Source organism: Anolis carolinensis, unplaced genomic scaffold (genome assembly GCF_035594765.1).
Source record: "Anolis carolinensis isolate JA03-04 unplaced genomic scaffold, rAnoCar3.1.pri scaffold_10, whole genome shotgun sequence".
Taxonomy (NCBI): Eukaryota; Metazoa; Chordata; class Lepidosauria; order Squamata; family Dactyloidae; genus Anolis; species Anolis carolinensis.
Window position 1 is genome coordinate 19963758 of NW_026943821.1, and position 20818 is coordinate 19984575.

At 41.5% G+C, this 20818-nt stretch overlaps 1 protein-coding gene across 2 annotated transcripts; it reads left to right on the plus strand.

Moving 5' to 3' along the window:
• Positions 1-58: 58 nt before the first annotated feature.
• On the plus strand, positions 59-20058 carry tmem54 (transmembrane protein 54). 2 transcript variants are annotated; one of them, XM_003228743.4, is made up of 6 exons: positions 59-5475; positions 10020-10213; positions 11604-11663; positions 15101-15289; positions 16548-16682; positions 19262-20058. In XM_003228743.4, exons 1-6 carry the CDS (start codon positions 5463-5465, stop codon positions 19352-19354), a joined length of 684 nt encoding a protein of 227 aa, XP_003228791.1. In that variant the 5' UTR covers positions 59-5462; the 3' UTR covers positions 19355-20058. The 2 variants fall into 2 exon arrangements, with proteins under 2 accessions (XP_003228791.1, XP_062818724.1); XM_062962654.1 differs by lacking the exon at positions 59-5475 and having other exon boundaries at positions 7025-10213.
• Positions 20059-20818: the final 760 nt, after the last annotated feature.

Sequence of the window (20818 nt, forward strand, 5' to 3'; positions counted from 1 at the left end):
AAGAGTTGGATGGAAATATGTGCTTTTGCTGCCCCCAAGAGGCCTCTCTGGTTCCTGCAGCTGTCATTTTCCTTAGACAAAAGAGCCCTTGATGCATCTGGATGACAATGTTGTTAGAGTGCATTTCCTAGATGCTGATGGGATCTGCAGTCCATCTGCATCCCAAGTCCACTCCAGTTGTGTTGGGGTGGTTATTCCAAGGACTATGAAACAAGGATGACATTTGTGAAGTGAACAATATTGTATTTACGAAAATTCCATGTGCTATTGAATCTAATAAGTACCTCAGTTTTCAAAACCCTGAAACTTAAAAAAGTATTTTCTGCCAAATGTAATGCGCAGCAGCAAAAACTGTCATCTCTTTCATTTGACCTTTACTGTGGCCATCTGTTTAGAATTCCTTCATTTAAAATCAAAAGTGTTAGGACACCAAAGCATTCAGAAATGCAAAAGAAAACCTTGTATCTATACTGTAGAATGAACACACTGTAACTGCCCTGGATCAATGGGATAGAATTTTGCGGGCTGTAGTTTTACAAGACCTTGAGCCTTCTTTGCCAAAGAATGTGGATGTCTCACCAAACTACAAATCCCGGCATTGCATAACATAGCATTGAGCCGTAGTCATTGAATTAGAGATGGTGTCCCTCAAAGAGGAGCTCCAGGGGCTTTTGAAGTAGCTTCCTCTTTTGCTTGGGCTCAGCACTAGGATTACCGTGTGATGTGAATCTAATGCACACCCTCATTTTGGCAAGGTAATTTAGCCAAAATAGGTGAGCATTAGAGTAAATAGGGTATATGGGCAGCTTGTGCGATAGCTTAATCCGCTTGAACTCCCCCCCCCCTCCCACACACACACTTTTTTACTGTTATTCACCACAACTGAGGTCCTAATAAGGGATTGCTTCTCCAGTCTTCTGTTGGGACCAGCACGCACAAAGAGACAAAAAAAGCTGGATCCAAGGCTAGAATTTGTGCCGGAGGCCTGGAGACAGCTGTCCGCTGGATAATATTTGCTTAAACTGAGAGCATCTTGTAATTCTGTGTTCCTCATCAGAGAGGCGTAGCCTGGTAGGAAGGTGTCTGGAGGATGACAAGTTGCGACTTGCGAAGAGGGTGTGACACATGGAATTATTCAGTGTGACTTAGCTGCTTGCATAGAAAGGGACAAGATATGGAGAAGGGGGGGGGGATGTAATTTAGAATTCCGTTCAATGTTTTTGGGCTGAGCTTTTGTGGATTTCAATCCGTTTCTTCAGCTGCATTAATATGCAATATAAGCAATTGTGTTGAATAGAATCAGACTGTAACAGGATTCAGAAAGATGCCATAAAACCTCCAGAGTGTTGTGTAAGACGATCTGAAACCCATGAATCGTGCAAAAAAGAGCCTAAGGAAAGCAGTATTTAAAGGACTGCTACTTCCCTCCTATTTCCCTTTTTTGTGCTACAATAGACTAACGCTACCGTCTCTCAGGAAATTAGCTTTTCACGATAATACAAGGCCTGGTACAGTGCTGTATGCTTTGAGCTTGTCCTGAACTACTGATCCGTAGTAATTCAATGCTCAGTAGCCTACCTTTCCCTTCATTCCTTCCAGACTCCTTAAGGCCCCTTGACATCTGTTGGAGGCACGTCTTCCCTCCCTTTCAGTTCAGGGCCTGGTCAGGTGAATGCTGCTTTCATAATAATACAGCATTCAAGCTCAAAGAAGCAGTCCTTTGCAGAAAAAGCCTTCCTGCGCTTCTATTCTGGTCGCTTTACGCAAGAAGCCCAACTGGTAAATGGCTGTTTGAATGGTCTAAATATTTCATCCTCCCCACCCCCCTCTTTGTAATGACTTTGGGAGCAGAGCAGTTCGAACAAGTGCAATCAAGGAAAGGAAATAGCTGTCATTACTGCTCTCTGCTAAAATTGGAATGAGGGGAAGAGCAGCAGCGGAATTGAGCAGCGTGTCCTTGATGCAAAATCAGGGTGACCATTTATCTAAGTGTCCTTCCTGGTTTTGAGAAACATCATGGCAATGTGACACAATTGGCACTTGAATAGAGTAGGGTCATCCATTCGGATGGGATCCTTGGAGGCCATTATGTCTAAACCCCTTTCCCGTGAAGGGCCCCTATTAAAGGGCTGCTGATAGCCACCCAAAGATTGGTTGGATGTCAAGGGTTTTAACTTTCGGGAAGATGTGAATGTTCAGCCTCAAGGGTTTACAATGGCAAGTGGTTATATGCCAATTCTAAATACACTTTCAATCTATGAGCAGTGGAGACTGGGGCCTTCTGTTGCCCTGAGGACTGAATTGATCCCATGTTTTAATGGCAAAAGGTGCTGGCCCTTTGCTTTAACATTCAGTCTAAAACATGAAATGGGAATATCTGCTATTTGGAATGGAAGGTCTCTCTGAAAAAATCCTGAGGTTTTTTTTAAGAAAGTTGTGAATGTTTAGCCTCAGGGACTTACAATGGCAAGTGAGTATATGCTATTTCTAAATAAATTCCCCAACTGCTTTGCCAATAAATATGACATCTCTTTGGACAAGGGTTTATAACAACAAAGGGAACATAAGAGTAGTGTTTTTTCTAGCAACAATATAACAACTGCTTGGTCACTTGTACTTCCCCTAAATAAAATTGGCCAAAGCTATACATGTTGTTGTCTATGGCCCATTGCTTGGTGCTTTTCCATACCTCTTGGTGCATATGTTGCTATTTTAGGACAATAGTAGTATATGGGACCCAAGGTTGTTTCTGTGGCCCTCAGTACTTCCAGAACCCCCAAACTGACCTTTTATGGTCATAAAAAGAAGACAAGTTGCCTTTAGGTGCAAGATTTTACCCTTTAATTATGTTCTAAGCTTTTGATACTGATTAATTGCACTTAGGAGACTTGTATTATATTGCTAGATTTATACCAGGGATGGGCAAGGTGTGAAAGGATCATTTCATGCCCTTGACAAAACCCATGACAAAACTCTTCCTAGCCAATAAAAGGAGTGAATTGCCTCCACGTGCAAGAATTTACCTCTTAAATACATTATAAGTTCTTGTATATTGAACAAAACTTGAGAACCAGAGGTGGACATCCAACCATTTGGGATTTTTCTTGTTTTATTTTTCAGTTGCCCACACTCTTCCAGAAAGTTCTTGGGCCTAAAAGTGCCTCCGAGACCAGCTTCACTTCTCATAACTTTCCTTCTTCCCAAAGCTGGGATTCAAGGAGCCTTATAAGCGTTTACAAAATGCAAATGAAAGCAAATACGGATAAAAACGCACAGTTCTGTTTCCAATGGCCTTGAACTGTCTGTAGAATTAAATACCATTCAAATACACTGATTTAAAAGCATTACATAAACATAGAGCAGCACAGTATGACAAAGCGATTGTGGAGAACAGTTTGTAAATTTTAGCCAGTGCTTTTAATTCGAGCTTTTGGGAAAAGGGAGTTGTGTATTCCTCTTAAGCTGTTCCAGCGAGCTATTGGGTTGCAAAGGTAAAATCCTAGGGATGGAAGGGACCCCTAGGGATGGAAGGGATGGAAGGGAACATCTATTTTGGTCCCCTTCTGCCAGGGAGGAAGGCACAATCAAAATCCTCCTGACAGATGGCCATCCAGCCTCGGCTACAAACCCCATCCATCTTGCACAAACAGGCTGCACAAAGCTCTGTGTTTACAGAAGAGACGGGCGAATGTGCCTTTCTTTCTGCTTGGAAACCCGCTGGCTCCCTAGCAACTCGTTTCTTCTTCGAGAGGTTGCCAACACGACTCCCGAGTTGCATGGGGAAATGAAGCTGAACGATATGAAATTGTCTTATGCATTCAGGGCTGCGGAAGATCTAAAACTACAATCCCCATGACTCCATAGCATTTAGCCATGGCTTCATTCATTCTAGATGCATCTCTTATTTTAAAAAAAGGAGAGAGTTGGAACATTTTGTTCAATGTGAGAGTGCCTTTGCCTTCTCTCTGAGGCTGAGAGAGTGTCACTAAATGGACTTCCACAGTCCACAGATGTGGGCAAAACGTCAGGTGAGAATGCTTCTGGAACATGGCCATACAGCCCAGAAAATGCACAACAACCCAGTGATTCCGGCCATGAAAGCCTTCGACAACACATCATCCAGTCCAACTTTCTTCTGCCAGACAGGAAGACACCATCAAAATCCTCCCATCCAATTACTGTTGAATCCTAGAACCCAAAAGTTGGAATGGGAAAGTAGGAAAACTGTGATTAAAAAAGGATCAAAAAGGGAGAGAGAGAGAAAAACCAAAAACAAAGACAAAGTGTCCATAATAATAATAATAACAACAACAACAACTTTATTTTTATACCCCGCCCCATCTCCCCGAAGGGACTCGGGGCGGCTTACATGGGGCCTTGCCCGATAAAACAATCAAATATCAAAACACAGCAATAAAACAATTATCCAATAAAAACATCAATTACAGTAAAAACAATTGTTAAAATCGACATAAAACATACAATATTAACACAGGAGACTAATTCATAGAACCCAGGCAAAGTGCAGATACACACACACACACACACATATATATACATACATATACATACACAAAAATCTGAACAAATGGCGATATAAAAATGCAAAAGTACTTGGCAAAGAAACACACCAAAAAGCAAAAGCAAAAAAAGCATTAGCACTGGCATTAGACACTTCGCGTAGAATCGCTAGGTTAGAAGCAGCTGACATTGGTAATGTTCTAACAAAGAACTGCCAAAAACTGTTAACGTTAAACTAAACAGTCATTGATGTTAATTTACTCTATCTTATAAGGTAAAACTTCAATAAAAATATATATTTTTTAAAAAGTTGGAATGGGTCCCTAAAGGCCATCCAATCCAACCCTTTTCTGCCAGGCAGGAAAACATCATCCGATCCCTTCTGAGAGATGATTCTACAAACTTCCATGATGCAATGAATGGTGGTGGAGCAACCTTCTCTGGAAGTTTTTAATCAGAGTCTGGATGGCCATCTGTCCAGAGGGCTTTGGTTGTGTGTCCCGGCTTGGAAGAACGGGGTCAGACTGGATGTCCTTTGGGGTGTGTGTGTGCTCTCTTCCAATCTAGGATCCTATGAGTCAACCCAGGCTGGAAACCAAGGCCTGGCTTGCTCCCTGGGACATGCCAAGTCAAGCTGATCTACCTGGGGAGCCAGTCAGGAAGAGCTAGTGCAGAGGGTGGGGCTTGGCAGGTGAATCACTGGCTCCTGCGGGAAGGAGAAGGTGGAGTTCGGGGCCCTTTTGTTCTGCAGAGCCTGGAGAGCTGGTCAGACAGGAAGAGCTGACTTCTTGCAGCAGCAGCAGGAGGAGAGGAAAGAGGAGAAGGAGCTTGGATGGTGGTCCAGGTGTGCCAGAACCAGGCGCATGAATGGGGCGATGAGGGGTCAACACTGACCGGACACCCTAGGGCAGCTTGGATGGCCTGATCTCACAACAACTAACATGTGTCGCCTGGGTGAGTGGCCACCTTCCCAAGGTCAACAAGGAGAAGTGCCAAGGAAGGAAGGAAGGATGGCGCCAGGGCCAGAGATAATGGGCAGATCCATAGTTGGAGTTGGACTAGATGACCCTTGGGGTTCCTTTTCCTCTCCTGGAAGGCAGGGAAATGTTGAGCCTAGATGATGATGTCCAAATAACACTATGTAACAACATTTGAAAAATGTTCTGTTCCTGGTTTTAAAGTGTTATCTCCTGTTTCATTACAGTAGATTCTCACTTATCCAAGCAGAACCTACAAGGAGCCCCGGTGGCAAAGTGTGTTAAAGCACTGAGCTGCTGAACTTGCAGACCGAAAGGTCCCAGGTTCAAATCCCGGGAGCGGAGTGAGCGCCCACTGTTAGCTCCAGCTTCTGCCAACCTAGCAGTTTGAAAACATGTAAATGTGAGTAGATCAATAGGTACCGCTTCGGCGGGAAGGTAACAGCATTCCATGCAGTCATGCTGGCCACATGACCTTGGAGGTGTCTACGGACAACACCGGCTCTTCGGCTTAGAAATGTAGATGAGCACCAACCCCCAGAGTCAGACATGACTGGACTTAACGTCAGGGGAAACCTTTACCTTTTTACCTAATTTGATGTTTAATAGGCTTTTCCTTAATCCCTCCTTATTATCCAAGATATTCGCTTATCCAAGGTTCTGCTGGCCCGTTTAGCTTGGATAACTTTTACCTTTACCTTTTACAAATTAAACACCAAAACATCATGTTATACAACAAATTTGACAGAAAAAGCAGTTCAATACGCAGTAATGTTGTGTTGTAATTACTGTATTTACGAATTTAGTACCAAAATATCATGACATATTGAAAACATTGACTACAAAAATGCCTTGGATAATCTAGAACCTTGGATAAGCGCGTCTTGGATAAGTGAGACTCTACTGGAGTTGTTCTACAGAAACTTTATTTTTGTGGCTTCCACAAACTCTGCTGAATTGCTTGAGACTTGATGAGAGATTCATTGAGAAATGATCGCAAAATATGCTGCAGGGTGTCCCACAAAAACAAAGTTTTTGCAGTTTAATCAACTTTTCACATGTTTTTGTGATAGAACCAATTAGGAAATGACATTTTTAACCCAAGGACAAAAATTATGTTACATAGTGTAATTCCTGCAATGTCTGGGGTTGGACTAAATGGCCTTTTGGGGTATTTCTCTTCTTTTGGGAGGTGGCAAGGCGCAAGCCAAAGGGGCATCCGGATAATATCCACACTGCTAAAAGTTGGATGACTATTTGTTTTGTGGGACTTGGGTGGTTTTGGTTATTTTGTTCTTTGTCCAGCATCGTATGGCATTGAATATTTGCCCATTTGTTGTAAACTGCCCTGAGTATCTACAGGGAGATAGGGTGGGATATAAATAAATTATTATTATTATTATTATTATTATTATTATTATTGACACATTATTATTATTATTATTATTATTATTGACACATTATTATTATTATTATTATTATTATTATTATTATTAATTGGACTAGATGGCCTTTGGAGTTCCTTCCAACGCTATGACTCTATCCCTTGCCGTGGTGGCGCAATGGGTTAAATCCTTGTGCCGGCTGGACTGCTGACCTAAAGGTTGGATTCCTGACCTGAAGGTTGTCAGTTCGAATCCACGAGACAGGGTGAGCTCCCATCTGTCAGCTCTAGCTTGCAGGGACATGAGAGAAGCTCCCAACAGGTTGGTAACACATCCGGGCGTCCCCTGGGCAACATCTCTGTAGAAGGCCAACTCTCTCACACTAGAAGCGACTTGCAGTATGTTCTCAAGTCGCTTCTGACACGATTTAAAATTTTTTTGACTTATTAATTACAATATTTCTATCCCACCTTATATCAAAAGCTCTCCTATTCTAGACGATGACAAGATACAAATCAAAGAAATCCAAATAATTCCTGCACTGTGAAGGGTTAGACTAGATGCCCTTTGGAGACCCTTCTAATGCTATGACTCTTATTGCTTGCTGAAGCTTTGGGGACACAGCAACGGGCCCTTTTCCCTAGAAGTTTCCAACTTTTTGTTTACTTCTTAATCACAATATTTCTATATAGAAAGGTCTCAAGGTGGCTTGTCATAAAATCAACTGAAAACTATTTAAAAGTGTTTGAAAATAGGAAGATGCAAGCTAAGGGGGCAATCCACTGTATTGCTTTATGGATGCAACAATTTCCCCTGAACTTCCCAACTTTTTACTTATTAATTGCAATATTTCTACATGGAAAGAGGTCTCAGAGTGGCTTGTCAATAAAATCAACGGGAAACTATTTAAAAGATGCACCCAGCAATGCAGCAAGTTCGCACAAGCTGAAAACATTGGTAACATTTTCTAATTTGGCGCGTTTAAGCAACGGTTCTAATCCCAGCCTCATTTTTCTTGGCAGAAAAAGGCCTTATGGGTTAAAAGGTGTGTCCGACTCCTTTGCAATGTTTTCTCACGTTGCAAGTATGGCAACCACCAGGAACAGCTTTCTCCACACCGTTGCTTGGTGCAAATCCTATTAATTTCCGCAAAAGTCCAGATCGCACCTGCTTGGCATTGGATGGCATCAAGGCTTTGGGATCTCCTAATGGAAAGATAATGACCTCTGTTCCCATTCGCTGTTTAACAAGTGGTTAATCTTTAAAGACACTGACTTGTTTGCAAAGGAAATGCCGCATTACCTGGGACTTCCTTATGGCCCTTCGGTCAACATACCAGAAATCCTGATCTGGGGAGGGATCTTCTGCTGGGAAAATTTCTGGCTGATAAGATCCGAATCTGGGGCTTCGGGGCAGGAATGTGGCTGCTATCTGTGTGCGTGCACATTGTCTCCCATGAAATTTTCCTTGAAGGGGATTGTGATGATGGTGGTGATTGGCAGTTGTACATTGAATGCAGGAAAAGCACAATCAAAGCCCTCCCTACAGATGGCCATCCAGCCTGTTTAGAGATTTCCAGAAAAGGAGATGGTAGATAAATAGAATTCTAGAGTTGGAAAGAACTCCCAAGGGCTATCCAGTTTAATTTCATTCTTCTGGCAGGAAAAGCACAATCAAAGCCCTCCCGACAGATGGCCATCCAGCCTGTTTAAAGATCTCCAGAAAAAGAGATGGTAGATAGATAGAATTCTAGAGTTGGAAGGAACTCACAAGGGCCATCCAGTACAACCTTCTTCAGCCAGGCAGGAAAAGCACAATCAAAGCCCTCCTGACAGATGGCCATCCAGCTTGTTTAAAGATCTCCGGAAAATGAGATGATAGATAGATAGAATGATAAAGTTGGAAGAAACTCCCAAGCGCCATCCAGTTCGAATGCTTTCTTCCAGCAAGAAAAGTACAATCAAAGCCCTCCTGACAGGTGGCCATCCAGCCTGTTTAAAGATCTCCAGAAAATGAGATGGTAGATAGAATTCTAAAGTTGGAAGGAACTCCCAAAGGCCATCCAGTATAACTGCCTTATTCCGGCAGGAAAAGCACAATCAAAGCCCTCCCAACAGATGGCCATCCAGCCTGTTTAAAGATTTCCAGAATATGAGATGGTAGATAGATAGAATTCTAGAGTTGGAAGGAACTCCCAAGCACCATCCAGTTCGACTGCTTTCTTCCGGCAAGAAAAGCACAATCAAAGCCCTCCCGACAGACGGCCATCCAGCCTGTTTAAAGATCTCCAGAAAAGGAGATGGTAGATAGTAGCCACATTCTTACCCTCCCAAGGGCCATCCAGTTCAACTGTCTTCTTCTGGCAGGAAAAGCACAATCAAAGCCCTCTTGACAGATGGCCATCCAGCCTGTTTAAAGATCTCCAGGAAAGGAGATGGTAGATAGTAGCCACATTCTTACCTCCCAAGGGCCATCCAGTTCAACTGCCTTCTTCCGGCAAGAAAAGCACAATCAAAGCCTTCCCAACAGATGACCATCCAGCCTGTTTAAAGATCTCCAAAAAAGGATATGGTAGATAGATAGAATCCTAGAGTTGGGAGGAACTCCCAAGGGCCATCCAGTCCAACCTCCTTCTACCAGGCAGGAAAAGCACAATCAAAACCCTCCCGACAGAGGGCCATCCAGCCTGTTTAAAGATCTCCGTAAAAAGAGATGATAGATAGATAGAATTTTAGAGTTGGGAGGAACTCCCAAGGGCCATCCAGTTTAATTTCCTTCTTCCAGCAGGAAAAGCACAATCAAAGCCCTACCAACAGATGGCCATCCAGCCTGTTTAAAGATCTCCAGAAAAGGAGATGGTAGATAGATAGAATTCTAAAGTTGGAAGGAACTCCCAAGGGCCATCCAGTCCAACCTCCTTCAGCCAGGCAGGGAAAGCACAATCAAAGCCCTACCAACAGATGGCCACTCCCTGAGAGCTTCCATCACTGGACTCCCAGGCAGTGAGTTCCCCTGTTGAACAGGTCTTCTTACGGTCGGGAGGTTCTTCCTCATGTTCAGGTGGGATCTCCTTTCCAGGAGATTGTGATGTCGGGGTCTAAATCTGAACCGAGCTCCTTTCCTCTTTCCCTTCCAGACCACCTAAACCCAAGCTGCACCCAGAAGCTCCTGATGAAAACGGGCCTCATCCTGATCGTTATCGGCCACCTCAACTTCATCACTGGGGCTTTGGTCCATGGCACGGTGCTGCGCCACATCGCCAACCCCAGGGACACCATCTCCTTGCAATACGCCGTCTCCAACATCGTGACCGTTGTCTCTGCCATCTTGGTATGCATGCTTTTCTTGCATCCTTTTTATGGTCAGAGGGAGGCATGGGAAAAGGCTGTTGCACATTGCATATATGTCCCATTGCATATGTGTCCCACTGCAAATAATAATAATAATAATAATAATAATAATAATAATAATAATAATAATGTATATACTCGAGTATAAGCCTAGTTTTTCAGCCCTTTTTTTAAGACTGAAAAAGCCTCCCTCGGTTTACACTCAGGTGGGAGTCCTGGTTGGCTTATATTTGGGTCAGCTTATACTCGAGAATATATGGTACATTTATTATTTTTCTCTATTATTATTGGTATTATTACATTTATTATTTTTCTCTATTATTGTTGCTACTATTGCATTTATTTTACTCTATTTTTTATTATTATTAATACATTTATTATTTCACTCTGATCTTATTATTATTATGTTTACTATTTTACTCTATTTATTATTACATGTATTATTTTCCTGTATTTATTATTATTATTATTATTACATGTATTATTTTCCTGTATTTATTATTATTATTATTATTATTTTTACATGTATTATTTTATTCTATTATTATTAAAAGGATACATAAGCACATTTACATTGAAGAAGATGAGAATAATGATTTAATCAGAGTTGGACAGTCTTATCTTGAGCTTTATGTAAATACTCAAAAACATTTAACCTACTGATGCCTCAATTAATGTAATTTTATTGGTATCTATTTTTATTCCTGAAATTTACCACCCTCGGCTTATACTGGAGTCAATGTTTTCCCAGTTTTTTTTGTGGTAAAATTAGGTGCCTTGGCTTATATTCGGGTCGGCTTATACTCGAGTATATACGGTACTTTATTTTCAAACTTGGGGAAGGTGCTTCTTTTGGATTGCTACTCCCAGAGTCCCCAAATTTGGTGGATTCTGGGGTTGACAGCCCCAAAACACTCCTGATACTTTGGAAGATCTATCCTGTAACATTTGTGAGAAAGGGACCAAGGCTAGATCTCATGGATGGATGTACATTCATCCTTCAGATCCCTTCTGATATATGGCAACCGCATAAATTTCATAGCGTTTTCTTAGGCAAAGAATGCTCATTCCCTCCTTTGAAATGTAGCCTATAATATTGCTTTGTGGTTTCCCATCCAAGTACTAACCAGGGCTGACCCTGCTTAGCTTCCAAGATCAATCTGGTTCTGGTGCCTTTAGGGTCTTTCAAACCTTTGCTGTTCATAATAAGGTTCCATTCATAGGGTTGCCATAATTTGAAGCTGATTTGATAGTTCATCCCAAGCTTTCGGGCCCAATGGGTCCAACTTCTGCCGATTTTTTGCCTTATTTGCATGTGAAACCTAAGCGTAGATGAAAGGTGTGGTGTTTACTGTTGTTCTTATTGGCAGACGATCTCCTGTGGCATTGCAGCCATTGTACTCTCTCGATACATCTCCCGGAAACCGCTGGTAAGAAATGCCTATTTTCTCTTAAGTTGCCAGTTGTCTTTCAGAGCAAGAAAGACCTGCAATATGCTGAGTTACTGATGGAAAGAATATTTGAAATCCAAAATCCCCAAACCTGGAGAAACTGAAATAGTAGCACCTTTGCTCTGCAATAGTTCAATGTGCACAACCTTTTTTTTAAAATGAACAACATTATGAATAATGCTGCTGTATGAAATCATCTTCAGACTTCAGACTGGGGAATTAATGCAGTTTGATACCACTTTAACTGCCGCCTGGGAGCTGTAGCTTTACAAGGTCTGCCCAAGAGTGTTTGGGCTTTGCCAAGCTGCAACTCCTAGGACTCCATAGTATTAAACTATGACCGTTGAAGTCCCCGGTGGCGCAGCGGATTAAACCACTGAGCTGCTGAACTTGCTGATGGAAAAGTCGGCGGTTCGAATCTGGGGAGCGGAGTGAGCTCCCACTATTAGCCCCAGCTTCTGCCAACCTAGCAATTCGAAAACATGCAAATGTGAGTAGATCAATAGGTCTGGTGGGAAGGTAACGGCATTGCATGCAGTCATGCCGGCCACATGACTATGGAGGTGTCTACGGACAATGCCGGCTCTTCAGCTTAGAAATGGAGATGAGCACCAACACCCAGACTCGGACACGACTGGACTTAATGTCAAGGGAAACCTTTACCCTTACGTTGAAGTGTAGATGCACCCAATGAAATATAAATACATTTCACGCTTAGACGTTGGTGCCATATCCAAGGTAGCACATTATATTTGTGTATGCAAATACAGGCGTTCCAAATTCGGAATAAAATCCCAAATCCCCATCGTTTTTATACATTCGGATAAAAGGTGCCCAACCTGTATCATTCCAGACTTTTTAAATGGTTGTGCCAACAAAAAATCTCTGGAAGAGTAACAGAATTTTGTGAGATTTTCTGCATCCATCTAATTAATATCACACAGTGGAAGAAGCAACCTGCAGGAAAAAAAGAACATCATTTTTGTGCATATAATAAAATAATACACTTTCGGTTTAGGAAATGAGCTTTCTAAACAAGAAATTCAATTTCCTGTCTGAGCAACCTGTTTTCTCTGCAGATATATATTAGCCACAAGATTAGAAGATGGCTTGTTTGTTGTTTCCAGGCTGTATGGCCATGTTCCAGAAGTATTCTCTCCTGACGTTTCGCCCACATCTATGGCAGAGTACATCCTTACTTGACTCAGAGGATGCCCGCCATAGATGTGGGAGAAATGTCAGGAGAGAATACTTCTGGAACATGGCTATACAGTCCAGAAAACACACAACAACCCTGTGATTTCGGCCATGAAAGCCTTCGACAACAGATTAAAAGATGTTTGGATACAGGGAGAAGTTGCAGTCCACTGTTTTTCTTCTGCAACTTGCAATTATTCAGGTGGCGAAGGATTTGCCTCCTTTTTCTGCATAAAGGTGTAAACCTGTGTTTTATTTGCTTTGGCACCCAGAATATGAGATAATGGCTTGGAAAGCTTAGTCTTTCCGAAGTTTGTTAAAACTACCGTTAGAAGCTTCAGATAAAAACGCCACACCCCAGAAGGGCGTTTTCTAAAGCCATTTGTTTATCACCTTGAACTCACAAAATCGCAAGTCCAGGGCTCCAAAGTCCATTCCAGTATAATATTTTCTTCAAAGGGCTTAGTGCATATATGCTTCCCCGCTTCCGTGTTTGCAGAGTTCTCATAAAACACAATCCAGGTGGGAGATTATTGAGACTCATTGCAGTTTGTAGTATAGCGAGGCAACAAGCACTCTACACTGTCAAATTAATGGAGTTTGATGCTGCTTTAATTGTCATGGCTCAATGCTATGGAATAATGGGAATTGTGGTTTTACAACCTCTTCAGCCTTCTCTGATAAAGAGTGCTAGTGCCTCACTAAACTACAGATCCCTTGATTCCATATTATTGAGCTATGGCAATTCAAGTGATGTCAAAGTGTGTTCATGCGACAGTAGAATTAATTCTGTAGAAGGCAGAGCAGAGGAAGCGTAAAATACAACTCTTCCCAGTTGAATGAGGCAAAAGCAAATGGCAGCAGTCTCTCCAAGCTTGTGAACACAATTAATAACACTATACAGTAAAATCTCACTTATCCAACATAAACGGGCCGGCAGAACGTTGGATAAGCGAATATGTTTGATAATAAGGAGGATTAAGGAAAAGTCTAGTAAACATCAAATAAGGTTGTGATTTTACAAATTAAGCATCAAAACATCATGTTTATCAACAAATTTGACAGAAAAAGTAGTTCAATACGCAGTAATGCTACGTAGTAATTATTGTATTTACGAATTTAGTACCAAACTATCACAATGTATTGAAAACATTGACTACAAAAACATTGTCTGCTAAAAGGCAGACAGCATTGGATAATCCAGAATGTTGGATAAGCAAATGTTGGATAAGTGAGACTCTATTGTAATTTGAAAAAAAAATCTGTTCCTGTTTTGAAAGTATTATTTCCTGTTTAATTGTGCAGTTCTTGCTTTGAAAGTAGTTGTTAAACTTCCAAAACTTTGTTTTTATGGCTGCCACGGACTATATTGAATTGGTTGAAACTCTGAGATATTCATTGAATAGCTAGAGCAAAATGTGCTGCAGGATGTCCCACAAAAACAAAGTGTTGGCAGTTTAATAAACTTTTTCCATGTTTTTATGATAGATTATGATTAGGAAATGACATTTATAATCCAGGGACAAAATCATGTTACATAATATAACTAGCCATCTTGGCCATGCTCTGATGTTGCTTGGCTACACAAATCTGGTTTTTATTTGGGCAGGATGCCACTTTGGGTGCCACGTTTATTTATTTATTTATTTATTTATTTGCAGTATTTATATTCCGCCCTTCTCACCCCGAAGGAGGCTCAGGGCGGATCACATTATGTACATATAGGGCAAACATTCAATGCCCATAAACACATCGAACTGAGACAGAGACAGACAGACAGACAGACGCAGAGGCAATTTAACCTTCTCCTGAGGGGATGTTCGATTCTGGCCACCGGGGGGAGCAGCTGCTTCATCATCCACTCTGATGGCACTTCCTCACTTCCTCATTCCAACGTTGTAAATTAGTTAAACTTGCCTCCCCACTTTTATAAGTGGTACCTTATTTCCTACTTGATAGATGCAACTATCTTTCGGGTTGCTAGGTCAGCAACGAGCAAGGGCTATATTTTATTTTTATTGATGGGGGCTCACCCCTCCACGGGCTGGCCTCGAACTCATGACCTCATGGTCAAAGTGATTTATTGCAGCAGCTGTTTACCAGCCTGCGCCACAGCCCGGCCCCTGTTGTTCTATCCAAGATGGTTTGTACTCTGTGTCTCACTGCTTGACTCATGGAGAGATGCGTTTCTTTGTGCTTGACTCTTTTCCTCTTTCCAGGCATGGGCCGTCTTCTCCCTGAGCGTGGGCAGCACCCTGCTCTCGCTTTTCTGCTCTGCGGGGCTGGCGGTGGCCATCGTGGTGACCTTCGCCAACCAAGGCCGTACCCTCTTGGAGCTCTGCACCTTCGCCAACGTGGACCTCATCCAGATCTCCCATGAGTGCCCTTTCGATCCCACCCGTGTCTATGTAAGTCTGCAGGAGCCCCTGTGCACTGAGGCTTCTCCATACAGAGGGCTTGTTTGTAAAGGAAACCTTTGAAAGCGATGACAATCTCCTCCTAGGTCTATCACAGGTGTCAACATGTTGCTTTCTGGATGTTGTTGGGTTGCAACGTCAGGTACATCTACATTGTAGAACAACTGCTGTTGGATCCCACTTGAACTGCCATGTCTCTGTGCTATGGAATCCTGAGAGTTTTGTAAAGTATCCGCCCCTCTTTTGAGAGGAAGGTTAAATACCTTGTAAAATTTGCAGCCCTTTATTCTGTTATCTTGAGTTTACAACTTTTATAATGTGCACTTTAGTCTGTTATCATAACCTCGCTATTTTTAATTCCATGTTTTATTAAATGTGTTTTTTTATTTCTATAGGTTAATGTTTAAAATTGTATAATTTGTGTATGTTTTTTGTTTACTGATGTATTGTATTGTATTTATTTATTTACAGTGTTTATATCCCGCCCTTCTCACCTCGAAGGAGACTCAGGGCGGATCACATTACACATATAAGGCAAACATTCAATGCCTTAACATAGAACAAAGACAGAGATAAATGCAGGGTCGAGCTGGCCTCGAACTCATGATCTCCTGGTCAGAGTGATTTGTTGCAGCTGGCTGCAGCTGGCTACATAGCATTACTGCCTATTGAACTATGTGTTGTTAAACATGATGTTTTGGTACTTAATTTGTAAAATCATAATCTAATTTGATGTTTAATAGGCTTTTCCTTAATCCCTCCTTATTATCCAACATTTTCGCTTATCCAACATTCTGCCGGCCCGTTTATGTTGGATAAGTGAGACTCTACTGTACTTTCAAAGTAAGGACTGCACAATTAAACAGAAAATAGCGCTTTCAAAGCAGGAACTTTTTTTATATAATTTTGTTGCATAGTGTTATTTACCAGTCCTCTTTCCATTGCTATTTATAGGTACCATCTGGCAGGTGTTGGTTATGGGATGGACAAGAGGGCATATTTGGTTCAGAGGGAAAGAAAGAGAGGACAATATGGGGGTCTTAAATCTCCCCAAGGGTTGTAATGCCTCCAGCTGTTATGGGACTGCATCTCCAAGCATCCCTAGGGCAAGGAAGACAAATACTGGGAGTTGGAGTCCAACCACCTCCAAGGAGCCACTTGACCATCTCCTCCTCTCATCCGTGAGTCTACAGCCAAGTATTGGATGGAATTGTTTCCACTAAAAAAAGTTTTTTCTGCCCTCTTCCAGAGCTCTGCCTTGGCCCTTTGGGGACTTTCCTTCCTCCTGGACTCCATTGAGATCATCTTCAGCGTCCGTTGCTTTCTCATTGTTTCGGGGCTCCTCAACCTGAAGTTCTGTTGCAAAGGGACGCGGAAGAAGAAGGTAGGAGGAAAATGCTTGGAAACACCATATTTGAGCCTTCTTTGGGTGTGTCTACACCAGGCATGGGCAAACTTGGGCCCTCCAGGTGTTTTGGACTTCAACTCCCACAATTCCTAACAGCCTACCGGCTGTTAGGAATTGTGGGAGTTGAAGTCCAAAATACCTGGAGGGCCCAAGTTTGCCCATGCCTAGCCTACACTGTTAGAATGAATGCAGATTGAAAAAGATTGGAAAATACTAGAAATAAAAATACCACATGAACTGGAATTATTTTTACTAGGCATATATGAGCTAAAAATGGATAAAAATAAAGACAAATTACTCTACCTCCTAATAACAGCGGCAAGAATTTGCTATGCCAAATTTTGGTAGAAAAAGGAGATACCGGACGAGAAAGAATGGTTAAATAAAATTCAAGATATAAGAAATATGGACAGATTTACCTTCTTACTATCTAAAAAGTAAAGGCATATCTATAAAAGAGACAGACTGGAGCAGAGTTACAGAATATTTAAAACAAAAAAAGTATAAAATACTGATATAAAAATAGAAAAAATACAGTAGAGTCTCACTTATCCAAGCCTCGCTTATCCAAGCCTCTGGATAATCCAAGCCATTTTTGTAGTCAATGTTTTCAATATATTGTGATATTTTGTTGCTAAATACAGTAAATACAGTAATTACAACATAACATTATTGCGTTACTGAACTACTTTTTCTGTCAAATTTGTTGTATAACATGAAGTTCTGGTGCTTCATTTGTAAAATCATAACCTAATTTGATGTTTAATAGGCTTTTCCTTAATCCCTCCTTATTATCCAAGATATTTGCTTATCCAAGCTTCTGCTGGCCCGTTTAGCTTGGATAAGTGAGACTCTACTGTAAAATAAACAAAGGATAAATATGAAAAAAAATTGGCTAAGAAAAGTAAGAAATATATTTAAAAAACAAATAAGGAGTAAAAACATGAAGATATGAACCAAAGAACCAGAAACATAGAAGAAGACAGGAGAAGGAAAAATCGAGAATTGACAGTGGATCAAGGAAAAGGACTAAAACTCTCCTAGAAGAGTCCCGGGAAGTCATCACCAAAGAAAATCTAGATCTTTCTTATTTTCTATCATCTTTATTTTGACATTTCTTGGACACAATTTCCTTCCTCACCCCCTTTTTTCTTTCTCTTCGTACTGTCAACACTTTCACCCCTTTCACCGACTACTTTCTTTCTTTGCTTCTTGACTTTCTCTCTCCCCAAACTTTCTTTGATTTTATGTGTTCTTCATGATTAACGGCGCTCCATGCAGTCATGCCAGTGGCCACATGACCTTGGAGGTGTCTACGGACAACGCCGGCTCTTCGGCTTAGAAATGGAGATGAGCACCAACCTCCAGAGTCGGTCATGACTGGACTTAACGTCAGGGGAAAACCTTTACCTTTTTTTACTCATGATTTTAGATTCACCTTATACTTTGTTTTAAATGAAAACTGTAATAAAGATTATTTTTTTAAAAAAAGAATGAATGCAGATTAACATCACTTAAACTGCCATATCTCAATGCTATGGGATGATAGGAGCTGTAGTTTGGGGAGGCAACAATACTCTTTGGCAGCAAAGGCTAAAAAGATGTTTGATTCCATAGCAGCGAGCCATGGCAGTTAAAGTGGGGTCAATCTGCATCAGTTCAACAGTGTAAACTTGCACTTTCGGCCCAGTTTCTTTTGGAGCCAACCCAAGATTTTATCATTATATTTATTGTATGTGATCTTTTATGACCTGTTTTATTGTTGATTGATTTTTTATTGCTTTGTTTTTTATATTGTTGATGTCCGGGCTTGGCCCCATGTAAGCCGCCCCGAGTCCCTTCGGGGAGATGGGGCGGGGTATAAAAATAAAATTATTATTATTATTATTATTATTATTATTATTATTATTATTATTATTATTATTTTATTATGACACAGCAAACAAGATAGATATGCTGGATCTCGTATCACAAAATCACAAGTCGAACACTTCCCAAGTGTCTAGGACTGTGTGATGTATTTTCGGATGATGCGTGCAGATCCCAGCAGGGTGGCCTTTTGCAGTTGGCAGATCGTGATTTTGTCAATGTCTATTGTTTCCAAATGCCGGCTGAGATCTTTTGGCACGGCACTCAATGTGCCCATCACCACCGGGACCACCTGCACTGGTTTCAGCCAGAGTCTTTGCAGTTCAATCTTGAGGTCCTGATAGCGGCTGAGTTTTTCCTGTTGTTTTTCGTCAATACGACTGTCACCTGGGATGGCGACATCAATGATCCAAACCTTTTTCTTTTCCACAACTGTGATGTCTAGTGTGTTGTGTTCCAGAACTTCGTTGTTATTATTATTATTATTATTATTATTATTATTATTATTATTATTATTATTAACACAGAGTCTGCCAGGATTATGATATTTTGCTCATAGTAATTCCCGATAGTGCCAAGAGCTGGAATGAGCCTTGGAGGGATGAGACTGAGGGCTCCTGTCCCAATGAGCTTGCAAATCTGAATTTGCAATATTTCCCTTGACATTACCTTTTTGGATTCTAAAGGTCTCGCTGCAGCTGGTCCCAGTGGAGAACAGAGACGCCAGCGAAGGACGGGATCTTTTGAGGTTGGAGCGAGTGGAGACTGTTTGGTTGTAGGTGCCAATAACTGCAGCCAAGAAAAGATCTCGGACAATGCAAAGACACAGCCTTGAGGCCGTCTCACTCCGAAAAAGTCAGGAAGGAAATATAGCGGACATTCGCATCCGCTGGGGTTTGCTCCCAGGATACCAAAAATCTGTGAATGTCCCGGTCCCAGAATTATATACATCATATAAAATGGGAAGTGACTCATATGAATGCCAGGGAGGGATGAAAGAGCTATGAAATGCTGGGAGACATCAACATTCAGCAAGATCAAGACTTAGGAAAAAATAAAAAAAAATTATTTGGATGTAGAACTTATGGATAGGGAAGGCTCAACTTCATTATTGGACCAAAGTTTGGAGCTCAGCAACTAAGCCTCCGATGGAAAACGTAGCAAAATATCCCTAGATCTCACCAAATTTTGTTCCACTCCCCTCTCTCTGTACTTTTTATTCTTTTTATTTTAAATGCTTTTCATTCTCCAGAACCGAAGGCGGAGCAGCCGCAAACCTCTGCTGCGATGCTACGGACTTATGCACTGAGACAAAACAACCCTTCTTGTGTTTCCTTTTCCAAATTGTTTTTATTTTGAAGGTATTAAAAAGAAACAAACAGCCCCACGATTGCCGCTGCCCGCTCCTCTCGGCATGCACCCTGGTGATAAGTGGATTGTAATATATATATTATATATATATTAAAAAAGATTTTTTTTCAAACAGCTGACTGCTTTGTTTTGCACGATGAGGTGGAGCTGTGTGGTCTGTAGGTCAGTCTGCTTGTCCGAAATGTGTGATAGTGAGTGACTGTGGTTTTCAGCCATTTCGGAGGTAGAAAAGCCACCGTAAGATGATCTCTCTTGGCAAGTAGCCCATCAAAGGGGCAACTTGGAGGGGAAAATAGCAAGGAAAGGGAATCTAGGGGTAATTCAGTTGCAAAATGCCTTCTTACTTGGGGAGCAGAGGGAGCGTTTGGATTTTGAGGGCCTGCAAGTCTTTCATTACTCCAATTATAGAGGGATGGAAATCTATGAGTATGTTTATGAAACACAGTCACTAGGTTAAAGGGAAGGTATAGATCAGGGGTCCCCAAACTAAGGCCCGGGGGCCGGATGCGGCCCATTGAAGCCAATTATCCGGCCCCCACGGCACAAGGGCAGAAGGGGGTTGGGCTAAATGACCCAAAGGGGTCTCTTCTTCTCTTACAACCCTTATTATTATTATTATTATTATTATTATTATTATTATTAATATTATTATTATTGTTATTATTATTATTATTACACAGCAAACAAGATAGACATGCTGAATTTCGTATCACAAAATCACAAGTCGAACACTTCCCAAGTGTCTAGGACTGTGTGATGTATTTTCGGATGATGCGCACAGATCCCAGTAGGGTGGCCTTTTGCAGTTGGCAGATCGTAATTTTGTCAACGTCTATTGTTTCCAAATGCCAGCTGAGATCTTTTGGCATGGC

Excerpts from the sequence above, each read along its gene's own strand:
- tmem54 (XM_062962654.1), top strand. The coding sequence starts at position 9,971 with ATGTCGGGGTCTAAATCTGAACCGAGCTCCTTTCCTCTTTCCCTTCCA. Across the intron at positions 10,214-11,603 it reads CCGTTGTCTCTGCCATCTTG|ACGATCTCCTGTGGCATTGC; the intron begins GTATGCATGCTT and ends TCTTATTGGCAG. Across the intron at positions 15,290-16,547 it reads TCGATCCCACCCGTGTCTAT|AGCTCTGCCTTGGCCCTTTG; the intron begins GTAAGTCTGCAG and ends GCCCTCTTCCAG.